Raw genomic sequence first — 24,033 nt, 5'->3', positions numbered from 1 at the left:
AGGCTCATTACTCTGACCTTAAGGGTAAGATGGGGCACCCTGCAATACCTTAACATGATTAAGCAAATAAATTAAAGAGCAACTCATTTACCCTCAGTGCCATCAGGCTCAGCCTGCTCTTCACGCTGCTTCTGCTTGAACTTCATGTTACCATGATGCACAACAGCTCCAGTCAGCTTGTACATGCTTAGCTTCTCTTCGGCAGTGAAGCCCAGGATGTCAATGGCAGTCTGTGGAATGATTCACAAAGACTTCCTGAAACATGTTCTCTTACGTTATTTAAAATTCTGTCCAGTAACTGATCCAATAAGATGTGATGTGGTTTTCAAACCTTAAATTTATTCTGTATATGTTTATGTTTATCTACTAATGCAAAAATAATTGTTGACAAACATACTGGGGTTCCCTAGATGGTTTTATAAACAATTTTTAGGGTGTAGAAGTTGCCTCTGTATTGGTAAATTAATGTTTTCTACAAAGTATTGATATAGGGAATTAAAAAGCCCTTTGTTACTTACTGCTGTATACTGCAGTAATAAAGTGTAGCTGTAACACAATATCTGCCCACCTGGACCTTCCACATGGCATACCAATGTGCCACACCATTTTGGAACCATTGCTATATAGTATCTGCAATAATGACCCACTTTAAAGGTCCCATATTTTATAAAGTTTGATTTCCTGCCTTTATGTATCATATCTTCACCCAACGCCCCCACCTTGGCTGTAGTTACAAAATCACTGGCAGCGCTGAGACTGAAACATAATGGACGGTGCTGTGAGAGCTGACCAAACACAGAAGACTGTGATTTTCCATAGGGGGCCTTAAAGAGACAGACACTAAAACAGCGTTTAGATGGAGTGCGAACAAAGGTGCTTTCTAGTGGATGCCCAAAATTATGAATTATTAACCATGAACCTAAAAGGGAGCATAATACGTGAACTTTAAAGTAAATGATATTCTTTTAGATTTTACACATGTACTCACATCAGTGGCAATGAATTCTTCAACGTCATTGATACTCTTGACTGTTATTTCACCCTGACTGATCATGGGAAAGTCGAACGGGTTTCTGGTGATGAGGAGAGCATCTGAAATAGAGTATATGCATTGCTTTTCATTACACAGACTCAGGTGAGGCATGTATTTACCCTATAAAATGACACGTGGCTAAACTGTTCACCTATCAGCTCAGGTTTGTGGCCTGTCATGAGCTGATAGAAGATGTGGTAGCTCCTCTCAGCTGACAGTTGGAACGTCACTCGAGACTTCTCCAGCAGATCTGTAAAACAAGGCAATAAGATGGTATACAGATTGCTTTCACTTCGAACCTTCTGGATAATGGAAGGCAGGAGGCTTACATGTTTCAATATCAGCTGAAGACAACTTTCCAGTTGTCCCAAAATGGATTCTGATGAATTTACCCTACATAAGAAAGCAGCATATTTGTGACTCACTCACCTGATACTTAGTAGTAAAAGTTGTTATTTGAATTCTATTGCAGGACTTTCTATTGCACTTCAGTAAAAAATGTCAAATGATGAAAACAGCTTGTGTACAAAAATACTGAGGCTAGAGAACCAGCAGACCATGATACAGACAGCATTTTAAAGTAGCAGGAACAAAACTTACGAAGCGGGATGAGTTGTCATTCCTCACAGTTTTGGCGTTACCATAAGCCTCCAGCAATGGGTTGGCTGCAATGATCTGATCTTCCAGCGACCCCTTAAAGTAATATTACATGACATGTGTTTGTATGCACATTATCGTAGATATCACACATATGTGAAGTATATAACAATATTTACCTGGATTTTTCCAGGAGTTGGCTCAGGTTTCTTTGCTCCTCCAGACACTGCGATTGTCGCAAAGTACTGGATGACACGTTTGGTGTTGACTGTCTTTCCTGCACCGGATTCTCCACTGTAACACAGACAATTATATGACACATGTTATTGTAAGTCAGAAATAAAACAGTACAGAAATCATTAGTCTGTGTTATAATAGTTCAAATGAACTCTCTTTAGCATTGACTTACGTAATCAGGATTGACTGATTCTCACGATCTGTTGACATTTAAACACACAAGTTATATCATTGCATTAATTCATCTTCAAATAGTATTACTGCAATATACTTTTCAAATTGCAGAAGTCAGAATGTCACCTAGAATTATTGTGGAAGACTTTAAAAAACACAGGGCATATTTTTTAAGGCTGGCCCTTTTTATAGAGTGGCTATTCAAGACAGACTGTTGCTTACAAACTGACTGATACCTTGGAGCATGAACTGATAGGCATTATCCGAGATAGAAAAGATGTGGGGTGGAGCCTCAATCCTCTTTTTGCCTCTGTATCCTTGTACAACCACTGCATCATACACTGGGAGCCACTTGTAGGGGTTCACAGTAACGCAGAACAGCCCTGAGTAGGTCTATTTAAACAAGAGGAAATACAGTATAAATAAGATGAAACCTCTTTAGCTGCAATATACTACAGTTTACTGCAGTAGTACAGTAGTTTTAAAGTTTCAAATGGTCTTACATAGATCATCCATGCTGCATAACGCTCTTTGAGGTTGTACAGCACAGAGGGCTCACTGAGGTGGGTCATCATGGCCATGTCCTCAATCTTATCAAACTTTGGAGGATTCATGGGGAAGATTTCATCCTCCTTAACAGTGAGGGTCTACACACAAGCAGTGAAGAGTTACTTCTATGAATGTGCCACAGCATTATGACAATGACAATAGATGTCTACATACCTTCCCACTAGCAACTTCAACTGTGGCTTTGCCACCTTCCTTCTTGATTAGTTTTCCCTTCAAATACATCTCTGCAGGCTCTGTCACGTAATAAGCTGTTTTGGCATCAAAGGGAATATTTTGAGCCTCTACTCTTTCCCTTTCAGATTTCCGGAGGTATATGGCCGCCGGGCCAAAACACTCCATCTCCGCGTCCCCACTCATGGCAGCTCTATAAAAATAAATTTAGTATAACTTAAATTCATACTTTAAAGAAATCTGTTTTAAGATTACATACATGATTTAGTATCCTTTTTTCACTCAAGTCAATAGTTGCATAAAGGCTATTTACCTTTTTGTTGTCAAGTGATGCAGTTGTTTTGAGGATGCTAAAAAAGGGGGGAAAGAAAAATGTGCAAGCCTCAATTTACAGGATTAACTTCGTGGAACCTTTCAAAAGAACTCTTAACATATCTATATATATAGATATAGGTATATAGATAGATAGATAGATAGATAGATAGATAGATAGATAGATAGATAGATAGATAGATAGATAGATAGATAGATTGGCAGTGTTGATAGGGACTCACCTCGTTGGCAGTTGGCAGTCCACTTTTGAGGGGCCTGGGAGTGCTTCTTTTATACTCAAACCTTTGGACACCAGGATGGAACAGCCCTCCTGTTAAGGTCAGTGGGCTTCTCTTAGTGAGTGATGTCAGATGGCCTCATCAACTCAACTGCTGTCACCTTATCCTGCAGAATACAAAAACAAAAATTAAATTTAACCCCACACCAAAATTGCACATTCTTGTCCTAAAACCAACCATGACAGTACATTCCAACAATTCAATATGTCCTACTTTGTGAAAAGTGGTTTAACTACAAGGAACAACTTATATACAATGTTTTCCTTAGTTAAATTAGGAATTAAGATACTCAAGACACTCTTTATGTATGTTTGATTATTATCATTTCTTAATCTAAATGCACACATGAAAGATATCATGCTAACAAGTTTACCTCTGGCAATGACATTGTTTCAAACAACCCTGGGGAGTAGGGCCAAGTGTATGGTTGAAGCTAATTTAAGATACCATTATAGTCCGTTAAGCTGTTTTCTCTCTGAAGAAAGATGAACCCTGGGACGCTGTGAAAGTATTCTCTTGTGGTGTGATTAAGTTGCAATAAAAGCGGATATTCAATATGTCTGGCCTTTCTTTGCAGTCTTATTAGGACTTAAAGCAAATATAGCCTCCAGCTCACAAATTCCCTAGCCCTTACGTTTGCAATTGTTGACAAATGCATTGAACGCTTCTGTTAATTACATGTCAGATGTATTTCATCATCCTGTTACTGAGCACCTCAGAAAAAAATTCCAGCCTGTGAAGCTTCTTATTCTTGTTTTAGTTCACCAGTATTGTGACTAGGTTTTAAAGTCATCAACTTCAACTTAGTTAGGTTCTGTATCTTGGTAAGTAGAGATCTAAAAAATATTGTATCTGCTTCTCTGTACTGCAATGATTTTGGTGTATGCACTGATGGTGCTAGAATTGCTCATTGTTGGGATCTATGGGGGCCTTTGATGCTACAAATGCTTGTGAGGTATGTGTAACTGTGTAGTTCATGGTACCTTATATAGTTTGTACAGATTTTATGTGGCTGTGTGGCTAAAGTAAACATGCAGTGGCAAGAGTAAGTAATCAAAAGGAAATTAACATAATATTTTGATTTGTAATTAGTTAATCCTCCTGTTATCTTACCATTTTAGTTGAATGGAATGGACATTATTTTGTTGTGTACAAGGTCTGTACCATAGAGGCCGGAGTGTTGTTTACATATGTAACGCTGCAATAGAAATTAAGACACTCTGTGCAAACAGGGAAGGATTATTGAAAAAAGCATAATAACAAACAAATTAAAACATGCTCGCGTGCACATAAGCGACTGAAAGAGATAGCTGCTCAGTGAATATGATCCATAGATAAAACACTATCTTATATAATTCTCGACACTTTAACTTCAGCTTGTAGCAGTTCAGTATTACCAGATGCTCTATTTGTTCCAGTTCATCTGAGAAGCATGCCCTGTGTTAATTCACAGAAATAGATCAAATAATCAATTGCAAACACTTGCCTGGACGAAAACAGATTAACAACTTGTCCACTCAAAGGACCACCTGTTTTTTTTATGTAAACACTAGATTTCAGGGTGGCCAAGACGTGTTCGAATTCCAAAGCAGCTCATGTTCCCTTGTGTGTGATAAATGAGACATCTCTGTGCAGGTGTTGTGCAGCACACTGCAAATTTTGTTTGTGAGTGTGAGTGTGTGTGCATGTGTATGTGTTTCTCTTGTGTGAGAGAGAAATTCACATTAGTAAGGGCAGAGAACGAGAGAGGAAGAGAGACTGAGAGTGAAGTTTTTCCTAGCGTTTTCTTGAGTTGACGCCGAAATTGCGTTTAAAAAACTGAAAGCAGCTGAGTTCAAGTAAGTTAAACACTGGAAATTACTGGAGTGTAATGTACTTATCATAGCAGTGCCAGTATTTAGATGTGTATTATCTATAATATTGAAGTGGACTAAATATAGGCATGACATCTGTGTTGACTTATGGATAATGGAAATTTGTCTATGCTTTGACATTTAATAACCTTTTCTGAATCATGAAAAATATACCTTCAGTCTGCACCTTATCTCAATGCCAGATTGATGCTGCTAAGATGTTTTTGTTCTGACATTTATTTAATTTGAGAAGTTGTAAAATTGTATAATATGTTTTGTAAATGTACATCATATAATGGCCTTTTGTTAAAATGTGAAGGACTGATGGTATGGTAATGTAACATAGTCTCTTAAATGGAGAACTGAAAGTCACTTAAACAAGGTCAACTCTTTCATTGTCAGAGGGTGGTTGCTGAGTAATGATGATAGTTCTAAATTAGCTTGTAAAAGCAGTTAAGGTTTGTTTAGTCAAGGTTGCTGACCAGAGAATCAGGACTGCTGAGAAATTCCCCCCAATTTTCAGCTAATTCTAGACCTACCCAAACAGAGACACTAGTACATGAGGGTAACTGTGAATGAATTAAATCATTCCAAGGTTGTTGGTTTTTGATAACCCTGAAAAACAACCAAGAATCACCTATCTTTCACCAGAATCATTCACCCCAACTTTAAAAAAAAAAAAAAAAATCATAAGATATTTTAAGGCTTTAGACTTTTACCCAGTCATTTCATGACACAGCGTAACATAACTTTGGGTGCCCAAAGTTAATTGAGTGGCATGTCAAGTTAACTTGGATTTAATGTAGGACTTTTCTAGATGAGATTTGCACTCCATCTAGATTTCTGTGTGTCAGTACATAAGGTATTATAGCTACCAGATTCCATCTTAAGTATATTGTATCTTTTAATCATTTTATAAAGGTACACTATGCAGGGTTTTCCTACAACACGACAAAAAGTCTGTGTCTTTATCTATCTGTCTAAGACCCTGCCCTCTGCCTGTATTTTCTCATTTTCTTAGTATTTTGGTGTGCTCAGGACATTTCTCAGTGTCAGCACTCGGACAGTGGGTGGACAAGATGAGACCAGGTTTCAACACTGTCTTTGTCTTGCTCCTCTGCTCTTGGTTTACCATTGATGTACCAAGAGCTGCAGGTCTGTGTGTCTGTTTGACCAAAGGCTGGGCTGAGCTACACACACACATGTAGTATAGAGAGGAAAACAGCAGACAGGATGTACAGTAACATGCACTTTGGCTTTATTCACACAAAAGCCAAAGGGTTGTGCAGAGGTGAGGTCTATCTAGTCATGCTTTAGAGCATGACCACTGTGAAATAACCACAAAATAACGTTCAGTTCCTCTGATTCACTACTATGGTGCCCCTCCCTCTCTCTCTCTGTCTCTCTCTCTATCTTTCTGTCTCTCTCGGTCTCATCCCTTGAGCTGGTGAGGAGAGGATATCCTTAAAAAAGGTGTTTACAGACAGAAATCAACAAATCCTGACTAGTATACCTTTAAGATTTCATTTCAATCATGATTAGATTCAAATGCCTATTCCATACATCCATAATAAATGACAGGCATATAAAAACAGTGTAGATAGCTGTCTTCCTTTGATCACATAAACTAGCAATTAACTAGATTCATAACTGGAGTTGTGAACATCAATCCAAATCAATTTCATTTGGATGATTTATTGAGAATTGCTGGTATTATTTCACTTCATTAGTGAGTATTTTCCACTTTATTCTTAAAAAAACAAACAAACAAAAAAACAAGTAGTCGGTGTTACCTTGAGCTATCTCTCAAACATTTCTTTGATCTTTCTTTCAGTAGGCATCCTGTGTCTCGTTTCTTCTTTTTCTTCTTCCTTTTCTTCCACTTCCTGTGTTCCATACATGAATAATAGTGTATCAGTTAGTTGGTTTAGTTAGTTGTCCTTGTAAACAAACTTGTAAATCATCTGTAAGCCAGTTTGTTTAGAAGGAGAAAGAGGGTCTTTCCAAAGTTAAAAAAAAAAAAAAAAGTTTTGAGATTATACATTATGAATGGAATGTCTGTGTCACAAACTAGGACAAGTAGCATCTAGTAGTTTTGGAACATGACCCATATAAGGGACTAAAAGTCAGAGTAGCTTTGTGCCTGCTGCTTTGATTCTGACGATTCTTCTTTTAAAAAGGGCAGATTCACAATTTTTCGAGCTAATCTTAAAAACAATAGTCGCAAGCCACATATTGTCTTCTGATATACTTTTGATTTTATTTTTTACCCAAAAAAAGGGACTAATTACAGCAGGCAGTAATGGTTTCAATGTAGATACACAGATGCATGTGAAAAACTGTGAACCTATCCTTCAATATGCATCTTGTCAGTTTCCCAATCTTGAATCAAGACAAAAACATAACTGCTATGCTCACCATTGCCCCCCTTCAGAAGGATGCCTGAGTGAATTAACTGATGAATATTTCATAGTCTAAACTGGTTGCATTACATCAGCTGCATCCAGTAAGTTACACATAACTGTCTCGTAATAGAACACTGCAACTGGCACATTTCAATTAATCTGCTTGAAATGCATAATGAAATCTGCCCAATATTAGCTCAAATAAGGTTAAATTGTAGTTTACTGCGATCTACAATATTTCATTACATTTGAAATCACGTATCACTCTATAGTGATGTAATAAATAAATAAATACCACAGAGAGTTTATACAAGACAATGTTAGTGAGTTCTGTGGATCACTATATCAAAACATAATATATACATCATTTTCAACACACGGCCATTGAAAAGCAGAGATAAGAACACCAACAGCTGCTTACATGTAGGTAGCTAAACTTTTAAAGATGAAACACAAGCTGTGTATAAAAATCTATAAATGTGTCATACCATTTTGGGGTTATGATAGACTGTCCAGGATGTTTTTCTGTCTTTTCCATTGTGGGGTGGAATAGATCCAAACATGCCTTAAAAAGGAACAAAGTAAAGATGGATGAAGTAAAGACAAAACATAAAGTGTCGTCATATCTTTAAATGGATATCTACCAATGATCAATAATAAATGATATGAGAATACTTACTATTTTATGCTCTCAGTGGATGATATGGTATATTGTAAAGGGACCAGAGGATGGTGATAATGAAAGAGAAGCTGGTAACACATCACCATGTTTACACCTTTGCAACTTGAGTCTCCCTCTGGTGTTTATATGATGGCAGTGACCCACACCAACAACATCAATACACACCTCCATGTGACAGTCATTAGCACTATCCAGGAACTGACATCAACACTCTACTGTAGTCACAGTGGAAAGTTTGGTTAGATCGACTGCTCAGAGAAGTTTATAATCAGCAATTAATCAGCCAGATGTCACAAAAAGGCAATCACATTGTATTTTAAGGAATTTTTCATGATGATGCCAAATTTTATATCCATGAGGCAGAAGTTTCCAGAGTATCATGTATGCCTAAGAGACGGTTTGAGACAGATTCATGGTCACACCCCACCTCCTGTCATCTCACACTCTAATCCCAGGAGCTCTACTGCAAGATGGACAAGTAACCAGTGTCAAAATCCAACACCTAGACCTAATTTTAACAAGGTCTTTGAGGCCTTTTACTTTAACTTCTAAAAAGTCAGATGGTGTACCAGGTTAACCAACACTTTCCCACAGAATCTGACGTTTAGCAAGTATAATCTAATGACAACACAGAACTACAATTCACAAATACATAAAAAGAAAATCACAACACACTAAAATACATGCACTTACAAAATAAACATGGCCAGCTCGTAGACTGTAATGTTACTCAACACTCACTTTGGTTTGTTATGGCGAGCCCAGTTGTTTCTGCTTGACACATGGAGAAACCGACAGACCGAGAGATCAAAGACCCTAAAACACAATAAGCCTCTTGAGCATGTGGCATTTGTTTGGAGCATCAACACAAGCCCGGTGCTATATTTGAGTTTAGTCCTTATAAGACAGAAGATTTCAGAGCAGGTATCATGTAACATTGAAGACAGAAGCTCATTATATCTTGTTGGTAACCACTTCAGAATTTCTTTGACTCTTTCCAATGGAAACAGTGCCTAATAGCTGTCTTGTCTACCCACACTCTTAAACTTGCCGGCTCTGTGCCATGTTCTTGGCTTTTTCCTTCTGCTGCACTTGCCATCTATGACAGCATATTCTATCCCATCACACATTGAATACTTTTAATAAACAAACAGCTTAGAATTGAATGTCCTAAACAGAGTCAACTTAATATTAAGTGCAAGTGCTAAATACCATGACCTGGATGACTGACTGAGAACCTTTGATACACAAAAAACCTTCATGGTTAAATGACTTGCAGTGCAAAAAGGAAGTGGAGCTGGTATCCATCACTCATTCACTCTACATATAGGGACTATCTCTCTGTCTCCCTTGTGTTTCCCACGAGAACAAGAATAAGAACAGCTGTTGGCACTGTTGTGAGCAGTAATCCCCTGCCAATCCAGCCTCATTTCATTTTTAATCATTTCTGACTTGTGAGGACTCTGAAACAGTACACCATTGACTTTTTAAAGGTTCTCCAAAGCATTGCAAGGGGCTACTGTTGTGCCAGGGATCATAAAAGAGATGCATTAGTCACACCTTTGGACTGCCCGTGACTACTGACTTAACGAAGTCCAAGAGCTGAACCAACTTTACATCCGTATATTGTGTGCATATACAGCAGTATCCAAAAGCAAACCAACTTGTGTTTGCTGCACAGGCATGTACACAAACTCATAACTTAAAAAATAACCTAAAGCTATATCTCAAAACATTGCGCCATCTTCACAATGTATTACAACAACAAAAGACAATGCTAAAGAAAACACTAAAGCCTTATTGTTTTCAAATAACACAGGAATATGAATATTTCTAAAAACTGAACCCTCAATTCTCAACAAATTCCAAGCCTGACAATGATATGGCACAGAAGACATCCTATAAACTGTGTAATGTGACTGCTAGAGGTAAGAGAGACAGATGCTCAAGCATCATACCACTGACATGACCAAATAAAGAAACACACATGCGATAGGCTCCCATCACTCCGTATAAAAAGGCACAGCAAACATCGACCAAGGACAGGCACCCAGCAAAGGTAAGTTTCTTATCTGTTTAAATGTATTTAACCATTAAACAGTTGGTTATACTTAGGATAGCGCTATGTACCCTTTGTATCAAGTTTATATGGTGAATTTAAGTATATTATATTAAAGTCTTATCATTATACTTACATTTATTTTTCCTTGCTTTATTATAACATATACAATATTGTATGATAGAGTTAACTATCAGAAATATTCTTTCTGAACCTTATATTTTTACTCTTTTTTTCAGAAGTCTGCATTGAAAGTTCCAACAAAGACCCCTGCATACCTGGTGTCATCCAAGGTAAATTAGGTATCTTATCTGTCCAGTAGAATAGTTAACAATTACTTTATTAATGTGAAACTTAAACTTATCCCCTATGAACCTCATAGTATTGTTCTAGTCTAAGCTCTAGTATGCAAGTAGTTACCTGTGCTATAATGGCACCCATCTATCTACTCTCCTGGCATTTAAAATGAATGACTATTGTATTGTTTCCTCTCATGCAGTAAGAGGTCATCATGAGTTCGGACCCTGAGATGGAGTGTTTCGGCCCGGCGGCCATATACCTCCGGAAGCCAGAAAAAGAGAGACTAGAAGCTCAGAACACTCCGTTCGATGCTAAAACAGCGTACTTTGTGACTGAGCCAGCAGAAATGTACCTCAAGGGGAAACTTGTTAAGAGAGAGGGTGGCAAAGCTACCGTGGAGACGCTCTGTGGGAAGGTGGGAACCAAGGCTACTCTGGACTGCTACTAACTAATATGTTAATTATTTGACATAATGACTTCAAACATTTAGACAGACGTGAATATTGACTGTTGGACTACAACTAAGCTTACTGTTGTGTTTCTTCTTACAGTCTATCACCGTCAAAGATACTGAAGTCTTCCCCATGAACCCTCCCAAGTTTGATAAGATTGAGGACATGGCCATGATGACCCACCTCAGTGAGCCCTCTGTGCTGTATAACCTCAAAGAGCGTTATGCAGCATGGATGATCTACGTGAGTTTGGCCTGGTTGTTACATCAGAATGTAAAAACATGGCTACAGGAAGACACGTGACAGCAAAACTTCTCTCTCTCTACAGACCTACTCAGGGCTGTTCTGTGTCACTGTGAACCCCTACAAGTGGCTCCCAGTGTATGACTCAGTGGTTGTTCAAGGATACAGAGGCAAAAAGAGGATTGAGGCCCCTCCCCACATCTTTTCCATCTCTGACAATGCCTATCAGTTCATGCTCCAAGGTAGGACTTTGTAAGCTCCTGTCAGTCCATAAATACAGCAGCTGTACTCTCATAGAATCCTAACTGCTGTGTAACATTTCAATGTCTTGCAGATAGAGAAAACCAGTCCATCCTGATTACGTAAGTAACAATTTTATATGTTCTACAATTATGGGCAACAGCATTAATATCAGTGATTTAAAATAATACTTATGAACACACCCCTCAACCCAGTGGAGAATCCGGTGCAGGAAAGACTGTAAACACCAAACGTGTCATCCAGTACTTTGCGACAATCGCGGTGGCTGGAGCAACAAAGAAAGCTGAGCCAACTGCTGGAAAAATGCAGGTTAATATTGTGATATACAGTGCATATATATATATATATATATATATATTGCATATTGCATATTGCACAATATATATGTGTGTGTGTGATATCTATGATCATGTGAATACAAACACATGTCATGTAATATTACTTTAAGGGGTCGCTGGAAGATCAAATCATTGCAGCCAACCCATTGCTGGAGGCTTATGGTAACGCCAAAACTGTGAGGAATGACAACTCATCCCGCTTTGTAAGTTTTTGGCCTACTGCTTTAAAATGGTGTCTTTTTTCAACATGGTCTGCTTACATTTTTGTTTGTCTTTACACATGCTGTTTGTGTTTGAACAGCACTCAATAATTATTGGTAGGTTAACATGATTTTAGTCCCCTGCAGTGTAAATTATACATTTTGTCTGCAGGGTAAATTCATCAGAATCCATTTCGGGACAACTGGAAAGTTGGCTTCAGCTGATATTGAAACATGTAAGATTCCAGCTTCAGCTTCTTATCTGGAAAGGTTTGATGAAAGAACAAACTGTATACCAGCTTTATTGCCTTGTTTACAGATCTGCTAGAGAAGTCTCGAGTGACTTTCCAGCTGTCTGCTGAGAGGAGCTACCACATCTTCTATCAGCTCACGACAGGCCACAAACCTGAGCTGATAGGTGTGAGATTAGAGAATCATTTTGTCAGTTTTGTGCACTCTGTTGTCCAATGGCGCATAAATACTTTATATATTCTGTCGAAGTTACATTTATTTTATCCCTTTCTTCAGAGGCTCTCCTGATCACCACAAACCCATACGACTATCACATGATCAGTCAGGGGGAAATCACTGTCAAGAGTATCGACGATGTTGAAGAATTCATAGCCACTGATGTAAGGAAGCCTTAATTTGAATTACTGCATTTTTAGTTATTATAAAAAACGTGCTGCTTTATGCTTTCAACCAAAGTAAGCACTATTACAATTGCGTGATAGATTCTAAAACATTTTCGTATACAAGGCAACAGCGTTTGATTACGTTTAAGTTTTGGTTTTAACTGACATTTCAGACTGCCATTGACATCCTGGGCTTCACTGCAGAAGAGAAGGCAAGCATATTCAAGCTGACTGGAGCTGTGATGCATCATGGAAACATGAAGTTCAAGCAAAAGCAGCGTGAAGAGCAGGCTGAGCCTGATGGCACTGAGGGTATGAAAATCACACATCATGAGCTTAAATAGCACTTGATAATACCTGACCTGAGAACTTGAGGTTTTCCTAAAATATATTTCTCCATGAATGATGATGATTTGTGTTCTTCTTTCAGTGGCAGATAAAATCGCCTACCTCATGGGTCTGAACTCTGCTGATTTGCTAAAAGCACTTTGCTACCCCAGAGTGAAAGTTGGGAATGAGTTTGTGACCAAAGGTCAGACTGTCCCTCAGGTACGGGATATCAACAAAAACACAAGCAATTAAGCAAAACAAATCAATACATACAAATTGTTTCATCAGTTTCATACTTACAGACACTTTCACATACTGGTAGACTCACATTGCAAACATGGCTCTCGTTGAGATCTCTGGATTACATCTTTTCATGCATTTTAACCTATTTCCAAGCTCTGAAAAGTGTTCAATTTCACATCATCCTTATATTATTCATTTGTAAAATCAGGTCAACAATTCCGTAATGGCTCTCTGCAAGTCCGTCTATGAGAAAATGTTCTTGTGGATGGTCGTCAGAATTAATGAGATGTTGGATACCAAGCAGCCCAGAAGCTATTTCATTGGTGTCCTGGATATTGCTGGGTTTGAAATTTTTGATGTAAGTATGCTTGGCCAATACAACATAATCATACACAGCTATAATTAAAGCTGAAAATACAAATAATTGAGTTTTTAGTTACTGGTACTTAAGGCATTTGCTGACCTTTGATATTTCAAATTCTTTAGTTCAACAGCTTGGAGCAGCTGTGCATCAACTTCACCAATGAAAAACTGCAACAGTTTTTCAACCACCACATGTTTGTCCTGGAGCAAGAGGAGTACAAGAAAGAGGGAATTGAATGGGAGTTCATTGACTTTGGTATGGATTTGGCTGCCTGCATTGAGCTCATCGAGAAGGTACTACTTTAAGGCATTTTCAACAATGATGTAAGATAATCATCCCTACCACAGTCGGACAGTACAGGAGTAAAAATCTCTGTTGTTTATGTTATTGTTAACAGCCAATGGGCATCTTCTCCATCCTTGAAGAGGAGTGCATGTTCCCCAAGGCTACAGATGTCACCTTCAAGAACAAACTCTATGACCAGCATCTTGGTAAAAGTGCCCCCTTCCAAAAACCAAAACCTGCCAAAGGCAAAGCTGAGGCCCATTTCTCCCTGGTGCACTATGCTGGCACTGTTGATTACAATGTCCAAGGCTGGCTAGACAAAAACAAGGACCCCCTGAATGACTCAGTTGTTCAGCTCTACCAGAAGTCTTCAACCAAACTGTTGTCTCATCTGTATGCATCACATGCTGCTTCAGATGGTAAATATTTTTGATTGACTTGAAGCTTAAACAAAATGCATTACATTTGTTAAAGTTGGTAATTCAAATGTTATCTTCATGGTACAGCTGAAGGTGGTGGGAAAAAAGCAGGCAAAAAGAAGGGTGGGTCTTTTCAGACTGTATCTGCTCTGTTCAGGGTAAGCATCACAAATGACTACCTCAGTACATAATACCAGAGCAACATGACACTACAACAATCCCAAATGCCAATCTTCCTTTTGTCTATATATATATTTCAGGAGAATTTAGGCAAATTGATGACCAACTTAAGGAGCACTCACCCTCATTTTGTGCGTTGTTTGATTCCAAATGAATCAAAGACTCCTGGTAAGCTAATATCAGAATGAATTCATGCATTCAAACACTTGTGTGATTATGCAACATAAGACTGACCGTGGCATGTTTTTAAGGTCTGATGGAGAACTTCCTGGTCATCCACCAGCTGAGGTGTAATGGTGTGCTGGAAGGTATCAGGATTTGCAGGAAAGGCTTCCCCAGCAGAATCCTCTATGGTGACTTCAAGCAGAGGTATTTACTAAGATGAACCATATTTTAAATAATAGTACAATGATAACTCATCATTGATCAATTTCCCTCCAATCAGATATAAAGTATTGAATGCTAGTGTCATCCCTGAGGGACAATTCATTGACAACAAGAAGGCCTCAGAGAAACTCTTGGGCTCTATTGATGTTGACCACACTCAGTACAAATTTGGACACACTAAGGTAATCTGTCTCTTAGAGGTGTTTTATTTTTTCCTTTAGCCGCAATTAAGTTTACCAGTTTATATCAAATTTTCTCTGATTTAGGTGTTCTTCAAAGCTGGCCTACTGGGAACTCTAGAGGAGATGAGAGATGAGAAACTTGCGATCCTGGTCACAATGACTCAGGCTCTCTGCAGAGGATTCCTCATGAGGAGAGAGTTTGTCAAGATGATGGAGCGCAGGTACTTTGCATATCTAGCTTCACACATCAAAGGGCAACAGTGTTTTTGTAGATGACAGTATGATTATGATTTTCAAGACAAACATTTTCTTTGAATTCCAATCCATATATCTTATTATTAGAGCTTTAAGAATCTAAATGGATTTATTCTTCAGGGAGGCCATTTACGGTATCCAGTACAACATTCGTGCATTCATGAATGTCAAAACCTGGCCATGGATGAAGCTTTATTTCAAGATTAAGCCTCTGCTGAAGAGTGCAGAAACTGAAAAAGAAATGGCCCAAATGAAAGAGGACTTTGCGAAGACCAAAGAAGAGTTGGCAAAGGCTCTGGCTAAGAAGAAAGAACTAGAAGAGAAGATGGTTTCTCTGCTGCAAGAGAAGAATGACCTGTTGTTGCAAGTGCAGTCTGTAAGCTGTTGAACTTCTTGTGCATGTCTGCTAAATATCCTAGACCAGATTACTGAATTTTAAAAGACCCGAACTTGTTTGCGTTGACTTTAAGGAAACTGAAAACCTCAGTGATGCAGAGGAAAGGTGTGAGGGGCTTATTAAAGCAAAAATCCAGCTTGAAGCCAAAGTCAAAGAGACAGCTGAGAGACTTGAGGATGAGGAGGAAATGAATGCTGAGCTGACCGCAAAGAAGAGAAAGCTGGAGGATGAGTGCTCTGAGTTGAAGAAAGACATTGATGATTTGGAGCTAACCCTGGCCAAAGTGGAGAAGGAGAAACATGCCACTGAGAACAAGGTTGGTATATCTATATCTTTAGACCTTTAAGACTACTGTTTTGGCTAAATACTCACATTAAAATCACTCTCACAACATTTTGAATACAGGTTAAAAACCTGGTTGAGGAAATGGCATCTCAAGATGAGACCATTGCCAAGCTGACCAAAGAGAAGAAAGCCCTCCAAGAGGCCCATCAGCAGACCCTTGATGACCTGCAGGCAGAGGAAGACAAAGTCAACACTCTAACAAAGGCCAAGACCAAGTTGGAGCAGCAAGTGGATGATGTATGTAAAACCAGCAGCGATTTCAGCCCCTTTGAGAATGAAAAACAAAAATAATAATAATAATCATCTCTTTTAAAACAGCTTGAGGGTTCTCTGGAGCAAGAAAAGAAGCTCCGCATGGATCTTGAGCGAGCGAAAAGAAAGCTTGAAGGTGATCTTAAATTGGCCCAGGAAACAATAATGGATCTGGAGAATGACAAGCAGCAGTCTGAGGAGAAAATAAAGAAGTGAGTGTAATTTAACTCAGTGTTTATCACAATGTGTCCATGTCTGACATAATAATATTTGTCCAGCATAAAGAAGCATAATAAAATCCTCTTAAACTGAATAGCTTGTGTGCAAAGCTGTTGTGAAAAATGCTATTCTGTATAGTTAGAGTTACCACACCACTGATTGAATCCAGATTCTCTATGTTCCAAATTATATAAGCACACTAATGTGATTCTATCAATGAACAATACAAAGTCAAAACATCTGTATGAAATTCTCAAGTCCATTTTGCTTACTTCAAAACAAATGCATGAAGTATGCTTGTTATGTATACATTTCTCCACGCACAGGAAGGACTTTGAAACAAGCCAGCTTCTTGGAAAGATTGAAGATGAGCAAATACTTTCTGCTCAACTTCAGAAAAAGATCAAAGAACTTCAGGTTGGTACGATATCACAATAGTATCATTGACTCTGCTCCCCTACTTTTGGACAACCCAGATGGGCACACAGTATTATATTAGAACATGGCGTTGTTTATGATTTTTCTTTTTAACACGTAAATATTAGGCTCGCATTGAGGAGCTGGAGGAGGAGATTGAGGCTGAGCGGGCTGCTCGGGCCAAGGTGGAGAAGCAGCGCTCTGATCTCTCCAGGGAACTTGAGGAGATCAGCGAGAGGCTTGAAGAAGCTGGTGGAGCAACGGCTGTTCAGATTGAGATGAACAAGAAGCGTGAGGCCGAGTTTCAGAAGCTTCGTCGTGATCTGGAAGAGTCCACCCTGCAGCATGAGGCCACTGCTGCAGCTCTGCGCAAAAAGCAGGCTGACAGTGTGGCAGAGCTGGGAGAGCAGATTGATAACCTCCAGAGAGTCAAACAGAAGCTGGAGAAGGAGAAAAGCGAGTACAAGATGGAGATCGATGACCTCAGCAGCAACATGGAGAATGTTGCGAAAGCAAAGGTGAAGTCAAACACGTCACTTGCAACTTAGTCAACAAAATGTACCCTGCTACACTTCCTTCTGTATTCGGCTCTCCCAGAAAAAGAGTACATAGCATTGCTTTGAATCAACATAACTTCTGTGAATTTCAGGCCAACCTGGAGAAAATGTGTCGTACTCTTGAGGATCAACTGAGTGAAGTGAAGACAAAAAATGATGAACATGTGCGACAACTGAATGACATTGGGATGCAAAGGGCAAGACTGCAAACTGAGAATGGTGAGAGGAATGCATTTTATGTATATCGCATATATCCAAAATAATGTCGGCATTTGAGAATAGTTCTAATTCTCCTTCTATCCTTAGGTGAAATCAGTCGCCAGCTAGAAGAGAAAGAAGCCCTGGTCTCTCAGCTGACAAGGAGCAAGCAGGCTTATACTCAGCAGGTTGAGGAGATGAAGAGGCATATTGAAGAGGAGGTTAAAGTATGTGCACAATCAAAAAAATACTACCGCAGAGATGCAATGTTACACGATTAAAGATTGAAGTAGCTTGTAGCTTGAAGTCAGCTGTATTTTAGTTACAAAAAATTCTCTATTCTTTCTAAGGCCAAGAACGCCCTGGCTCATGCTGTCCAGTCATCTCGTCATGACTGTGACCTGCTCAGAGAGCAGTATGAGGAGGAGCAAGAGGCCAAAGCTGAGCTGCAGCGTGCAATGTCCAAGGCCAACAGCGAGGTGGCTCAGTGGAGAACCAAATATGAGACTGATGCTATTCAGCGCACTGAGGAGCTGGAGGAGGCCAAGTAAGCCATTACAGTTTTAACTTTTTCCATCAACCACTAATACAAGTGATAATATACTGATTAATATACTTATCATAAAAATATTTGTAGTGACTTTAACATATATTGCACAATCAAAGTAGCACTTAATAATCTGAAACAAGATAAAAATAGAAACAATGAAGACAATGATACAAATTATGAAGCAAAAATAAATAAAAGAAACAGCCTTCGCAGAAGCAAAAACTGCAACAAACCATGTTTGATGCATATAGATCAAGATGATTATCAACGATGATATGTCGTGGATTCTCTCTTGTGACAAATGTACTTATTCTAAGTCGCTTTGGACGAAAGCGTCTGCTAAATGCCGTAAACGTAAATTATTAAGATTAAGATGATCCCTTATTGAGCAAACAGCTAGCACCTGTAGCTTTTTGACATGGAAGCCCAGGAACTTTACCATAAAACTCTATATAGACGGTGAGTGTATTTATTAACAGCAGAGTATAAGAGAAAGAGAACGCAGCAGGAAGACGGACGAGTTTATGAGAGAGGTTTCATTCTATGCGTGTTGTCGTGTTGTAAAGCCTTATTTGTTTTGTTTGTCATTTGTCTGCCTACAACATTGCACTTATCACTGACACACACACACACACACACACACACACACACTCCTCTCACTGCCTCGTTAAGAGATTAAATGATGGGGAGGCGAACCTCTGAATATTATCATATTATACAGACACCAGACCCCTGCAAATTGGATCATTGTTCAAATACTCCTCTATCCAGGTATTCTGTGGGGCTGTTAGAGAGTGGTGTGTTCTGGCATAATTACATACCGGTAGATATCTAAAGAAACCTGACAAGGGAACAAGAGTTCTTCTTAATGTATTCAAAAGACGTAAAGTGCCCTTCCTTTAAAAGGTCCTTCACACATCAGTTCCCTGTCTTATGCCATAACTGAAACGATGGGTCTATGAAAAATGGAGCAAAATTGATGTTTGCCAGAATTGGGGAAGTGATGAGAGCTTGTTTAAGATTAAAATGTGTCCAATACCATTCACTAAAGGGTAATAGGGCACAAATTAAAGAGTGAAGTGACACTGGATTACTTCAGTGCTGCTGAACCATAAGAGACCAAACTGGGGATTCAGCATCTGATAGATCTTGAATCAAATATTCTTAACAGGAAAAAGCTTGCCCAGCGTCTTCAGGATGCAGAGGAGTCTATTGAGGCAGTGAATGCAAAATGTGCCTCTCTGGAAAAGACCAAACAGAGACTGCTGGGTGAAGTGGAAGACCTGATGATCGACGTGGAGAGAGCTAATGCTCTGGCTGCTACGCTTGACAAGAAGCAGAGAAACTTTGACAAGGTTAGACATCTGTTCAGGCCTTGTGGCCTTTAATGAGGATAGATGTGTGAAAACACAAATGTAAATAATTTATGTTTTCAGGTTCTTGCAGAGTGGAAGCAGAAGTATGAGGAATGCCAGGCAGAGCTAGAGGGATCTCAAAAAGAAGCTCGTTCTCTCAGCACTGAGATGTTCAAGCTGAAAAATTCATATGAAGAAGCTCTGGACCACCTGGAGACACTGAAGAGGGAGAACAAGAACCTGCAACGTATGCAAAGTTTAAAAAAGAGTTTAATACATTTACTACAGCAGTGTCATAAATGAATATGTGTGGAAGAGAGCGCCCTCCAGTGGGCCAGCAAGTTTAATGGTCTATGAGCTCAGAATAACATCAAATGTTCAACCACCTTGTTTCTTATAGAGGAGATCTCTGATCTAACTGAGCAAATTGGCGAGAGTGGAAAGACCATTCATGAACTGGAGAAAGGGAAAAAGACTGTAGAGTCAGAGAAGACCGAACTCCAGACTTCACTTGAAGAGGCAGAGGTAACGTCTGACAAAACTTTTCTTATTAAACAGAATTTTAAATCATGCTCAAACTACACAACATATTTTTGTTTTTGTCAAGGCTACCCTGGAGCATGAGGAATCCAAGATCCTCCGCATTCAGCTTGAACTCACTCAGGTCAAGAGTGAGATCGACAGAAAACTTGCAGAGAAGGATGAAGAGATAGAGCAAATCAAGAGGAACAGCCAGAGGGTGATTGAGTCTATGCAGACTACTTTGGATGCCGAGGTCAGGAGCAGGAATGATGCCTTGAGAATCAAGAAGAAGATGGAGGGAGACCTGAATGAGATGGAGATTCAACTGAGCCATGCCAATCGCCAGGCCGCTGAAGCCCAGAAACAGCTGAGAAATGTGCAGGGACAGCTTAAGGTACGGTGGTTTACTGAAAATAACTGCAGGCAAGGTTTAATTTATCCAGGCTGCACTACAAATGATTTTTGTCATTATTATTTGTTTAGGATGCCCAGCTGCACCTTGATGAAGCGATCAGAGGTCAGGAAGAAATGAAGGAGCAGGTTGCCATAGTGGAGCGCAGGAACAGTCTGATGCTGGCTGAGATCGAGGAGCTGAGAGCTGCACTGGAGCAGACGGAGAGAAGCCGCAAAGTGGCTGAACAGGAGCTGGTTGATGTCAGTGAACGTGTGGCACTGCTGCACTCCCAGGTAAGTGAAGACTTAATATAAAATGAAACCTTAAACACCTGACTAATGAAAATGACAGTATGTAATCAAAACTATCATGTGTTTAGAATACCAATCTCATCAACACCAAGAAGAAGTTGGAAACTGACCTTGTTCAGATCCAAGGTGAAGTGGAAGATGCTGTCCAGGAAGCAAGAAATGCTGAAGAAAAAGCCAAGAAGGCCATCACTGATGTGAGTCATCCTCTCACAATATATATGCAGAAATATACAGTGTGAAACACATCCTTATGTGACATTTTACTTTGGGCAATTTCCCGACTGCACTTAGAGCACTAGCAAATGGAACATTAAACTAAAACAGGCTAACCCATATCAGATAACATAAAATGTAACAATTCAGGCAGCCATGATGGCTGAGGAGCTGAAGAAGGAGCAGGACACCAGCTCTCATTTGGAGAGGATGAAGAAGAACCTGGAGGTGACAGTGAAGGACCTGCAGCACCGTCTGGATGAGGCTGAGAATCTGGCCATGAAGGGTGGCAAGAAGCAGCTCCAGAAACTGGAGGCTAGGGTATGTGTCATGAGGACAAGTCTATTTATATGAACTACAAGCCAGAATAGCATTTTTAAATCACTGTGTGCTTCTGCACTCAAGGTTAGAGAATTGGAGGCTGAAGTTGATACTGAACAGAGGCGTGGTGCGGATGCTATCAAGGGAGTGAGAAAATATGAAAGAAGAGTAAAGGAGCTCACCTATCAGGTACATTTCTTCTGTTTCTCAACAACACTAACACCTAAACTACTAATACAAATGGTCATTATAGTATACAGGAATTAACACAGTAGGCTTAAACTAACTGAATTTTTGTATACATTGTTCTGCTATCCTGATCCTGAACAGACTGAGGAGGACAAGAAGAATATTGTCCGACTTCAGGATCTGGTGGACAAGCTGCAGCTGAAAGTGAAATCCTACAAGCGACAGGCTGAGGAGGCTGTGAGTATATGAATCCTCATAACGACATGCATTCTGTCAATGTCACTCTCAGTTCACAGGTTTTGACCTCACTTTGGTTTATCATACAGGAGGAGCAGGCCAACACTCACCTCACCAGGTACAGGAAGGTGCAGCATGAGATGGAGGAGGCTCAGGAGCGTGCCGACATCGCCGAGTCCCAGGTCAACAAGATGAGAGCAAAGAGTCGAGAAATCGTCAAGGTAAAAAAGAACTGTGCGAAAATGAATCGCGTTTGATAAAATACTCTTTTGAACGATGCATTTTGTTTTATGGCTAAATGTTTTACTTGCCGTTGTTCTGCTTTGTCATTTCAGTCCAAAGAGGCAGAGTGAGGAAGAAATCAAATTTAACCAGTGACAAGAAGTCATAAAATATGAATGTCTTGTTACTTGTTCACTCAAGCATGTTAAGCATGCTGTGATTACCAAAAGTCAATAAAAACTAGATAGATTGTTGAATCTTTTTTTTGTCTTTCGTCACATTTTTGAATGATTTAATGACTGAAGATCAAACATTCCTACATACTTAAATTTTTGTAAGCCTTTAAGGTCTAAAATGACTCAAGAAAATGAAATCAAAAATAGACAGATATAGTACTTGGCGATGTTAGACAATATCATACTGTACATATTTACAGCACAGACATTCAGTATGGCCCACAGGCCCAAGTTTAAAGTTTCAGTGATTTACTGCTCATTAATCTTGACACTTGAAAGAAGAACATGCAAATATTGACCATTCCTTTAAATTAATATCCTCAAATTCTAAATTTTGCTTCCCTATAAATCACAAGATATTGTGTGTCTGCGATTAAATGTGTATATCTTGTGAACCTAAATACACATACACTTAATGTATATTACTATGCATACTTTGCATTTGTGCATATTGCTCTGTTTACTGAGTGGCTAAATTACATGGTCCTACATCACCAGCCTCAGTTTCATGCTATGATGAGCACTGCGGTAAGGTGTTTACAGCTTTCAAAACTACCATCCTTTAAAGGTTTGTCAACTCAAGTTTGGCGACTACGGTCTAATTTTTTTTCAGACATGGTTAAAACAATATTGTGTCACGGTATTACTTCCAATAGCTAAAGATGTTGTTGAACGTAATATTTTTAAGAGCCAACTAAATGAATGGCTACCTTGTTTTTTTAAAAAAAAATAAGCAGCTTGTGAGATTTACACAGACAAGACTGCTAGTGTACGATTAAGCTAACGCTTACTAACAGAATATAGCGGAACGTTAAGCTGCAAATTAACGTTAATGCTAATTATGCCTACATGAAGTGTATCATCTTAAACTGGCGGTAAATCAAACAAACAAACAAAAAGCCTGAAACGAAAGACTTTGCTTATTAGAGAAGCTACAAATGACTAGCCCCAGCTTATTTCTGCCGGGCAATTATTTGTTTTAGCTCACCTTAACTTTACATTTAGATTAGACTTTTTATGTCTGATTAAGCTAACTTCTAACATGCATGGTTAATTTTTCGATTTTAACACTTACCATTGCTTTGAGGACATCTCAGTGTGATATGAGAACGATTCTCTTCATGTGAAAGAGGCTGCACTATTAAGATTTTTTTTTTTTTTTTTTTTACCTGTAACCAGGAGTTGCAAATTTACACTTAAGCAAAAACAATCACAAAAGAAAAGTCTAACAAAAATGGCGGCCGGAAGTCACTGCAGGATTTTCTGGTGTGGCATCATCCAAAAAAAGAGGAGAAAAAAAAAATTCTTAGAGATTAGAGCTAAACTAAATAAAGTTGCCTATTTCTTAACAATCATTAAACGTCTCACAGTTATAAGAAGATATAAAAGGTAGTAATACAAGAAAATAATAATAGAGACAACCACAAGAACCAAGCAGCAGAGCAACTGTGAGAAGATGAAGTTAAAACAAGAGGGCAGGACTGAAAATGTTAAAACACGAAAGTGTCATTACAAGTGAAAGGAATAAAAGCCATAAAACAGGCAAAGGGAAAGTAATGCACAAGCGGATGTAAATAAAAGAATAAAGTCATAAAGTGACATCACAGTAGAGGAGTTAAGAACACATCAGCT

At 39.0% G+C, this 24,033-nt stretch overlaps 2 protein-coding genes across 4 annotated transcripts in view; one reads left to right on the top strand and one right to left on the bottom strand.

The window, feature by feature from the left end:
* Positions 1-22,191, bottom strand: part of LOC119020415 (myosin heavy chain, fast skeletal muscle-like) — a 32,840-nt gene extending 10,649 nt beyond the window's left edge. The window contains exons 1-15 of one of the 2 annotated variants that reach the window (XM_037099692.1): positions 22,054-22,191; positions 8,140-8,216; positions 7,040-7,132; positions 3,337-3,499; positions 3,096-3,132; positions 2,765-2,975; positions 2,545-2,688; positions 2,278-2,434; positions 2,040-2,067; positions 1,810-1,924; positions 1,634-1,726; positions 1,363-1,426; positions 1,185-1,283; positions 989-1,092; positions 92-230 (exon numbers count right to left, since the gene is read on the bottom strand). In XM_037099692.1, the coding sequence (XP_036955587.1) occupies positions 92-230; positions 989-1,092; positions 1,185-1,283; positions 1,363-1,426; positions 1,634-1,726; positions 1,810-1,924; positions 2,040-2,067; positions 2,278-2,434; positions 2,545-2,688; positions 2,765-2,968 (1,147 nt within the window). In that variant the 5' untranslated portion in view covers positions 2,969-2,975; positions 3,096-3,132; positions 3,337-3,499; ... (1 more) ...; positions 8,140-8,216; positions 22,054-22,191. Of the gene's footprint in view, positions 1-91; positions 231-988; positions 1,093-1,184; positions 1,284-1,362; positions 1,427-1,633; positions 1,727-1,809; positions 1,925-2,039; positions 2,068-2,277; positions 2,435-2,544; positions 2,689-2,764; positions 2,976-3,095; positions 3,133-3,336; positions 3,500-7,039; positions 7,133-8,139; positions 8,217-22,053 lie in introns of those variants that run through there. The other variant, XM_037099693.1, reaches the window with a different exon arrangement.
* On the top strand, positions 9,156-23,470 carry LOC119020413 (myosin heavy chain, fast skeletal muscle-like). 2 transcript variants are annotated; one of them, XM_037099691.1, is made up of 40 exons: positions 9,156-10,685; positions 10,892-11,107; positions 11,244-11,387; positions 11,473-11,629; positions 11,722-11,749; positions 11,843-11,957; positions 12,097-12,189; positions 12,359-12,422; positions 12,506-12,604; positions 12,715-12,818; positions 12,995-13,133; positions 13,252-13,370; positions 13,603-13,752; positions 13,881-14,051; positions 14,156-14,462; positions 14,550-14,620; positions 14,723-14,810; positions 14,894-15,011; positions 15,088-15,211; positions 15,296-15,432; positions 15,587-15,842; positions 15,937-16,179; positions 16,269-16,445; positions 16,527-16,672; positions 17,006-17,096; positions 17,225-17,614; positions 17,746-17,872; positions 17,960-18,078; positions 18,202-18,398; positions 19,573-19,756; positions 19,838-20,003; positions 20,157-20,281; positions 20,364-20,672; positions 20,762-20,965; positions 21,052-21,177; positions 21,347-21,517; positions 21,602-21,706; positions 21,848-21,943; positions 22,033-22,164; positions 22,279-23,470. In XM_037099691.1, the coding sequence occupies exons 2-40, from the start codon at positions 10,904-10,906 to the stop codon at positions 22,294-22,296; spliced, it is 5,814 nt and encodes a 1,937-aa protein (XP_036955586.1). In that variant the 5' UTR covers positions 9,156-10,685; positions 10,892-10,903; the 3' UTR covers positions 22,297-23,470. The 2 variants fall into 2 exon arrangements, with proteins under 2 accessions (XP_036955586.1, XP_036955585.1); XM_037099690.1 differs by having other exon boundaries at positions 22,033-23,470.
* The last annotated feature ends 563 nt before the right edge of the window (positions 23,471-24,033 follow it).

The sequence above is a fragment of the Acanthopagrus latus genome, chromosome 6 (assembly GCF_904848185.1).
Source record: "Acanthopagrus latus isolate v.2019 chromosome 6, fAcaLat1.1, whole genome shotgun sequence".
Lineage (NCBI taxonomy): Eukaryota > Metazoa > Chordata > Actinopteri > Spariformes > Sparidae > Acanthopagrus > Acanthopagrus latus.
The sequence above is the reverse complement of the archived record's forward strand: the minus strand, read 5'-3'. Positions and strand labels throughout refer to the sequence as shown.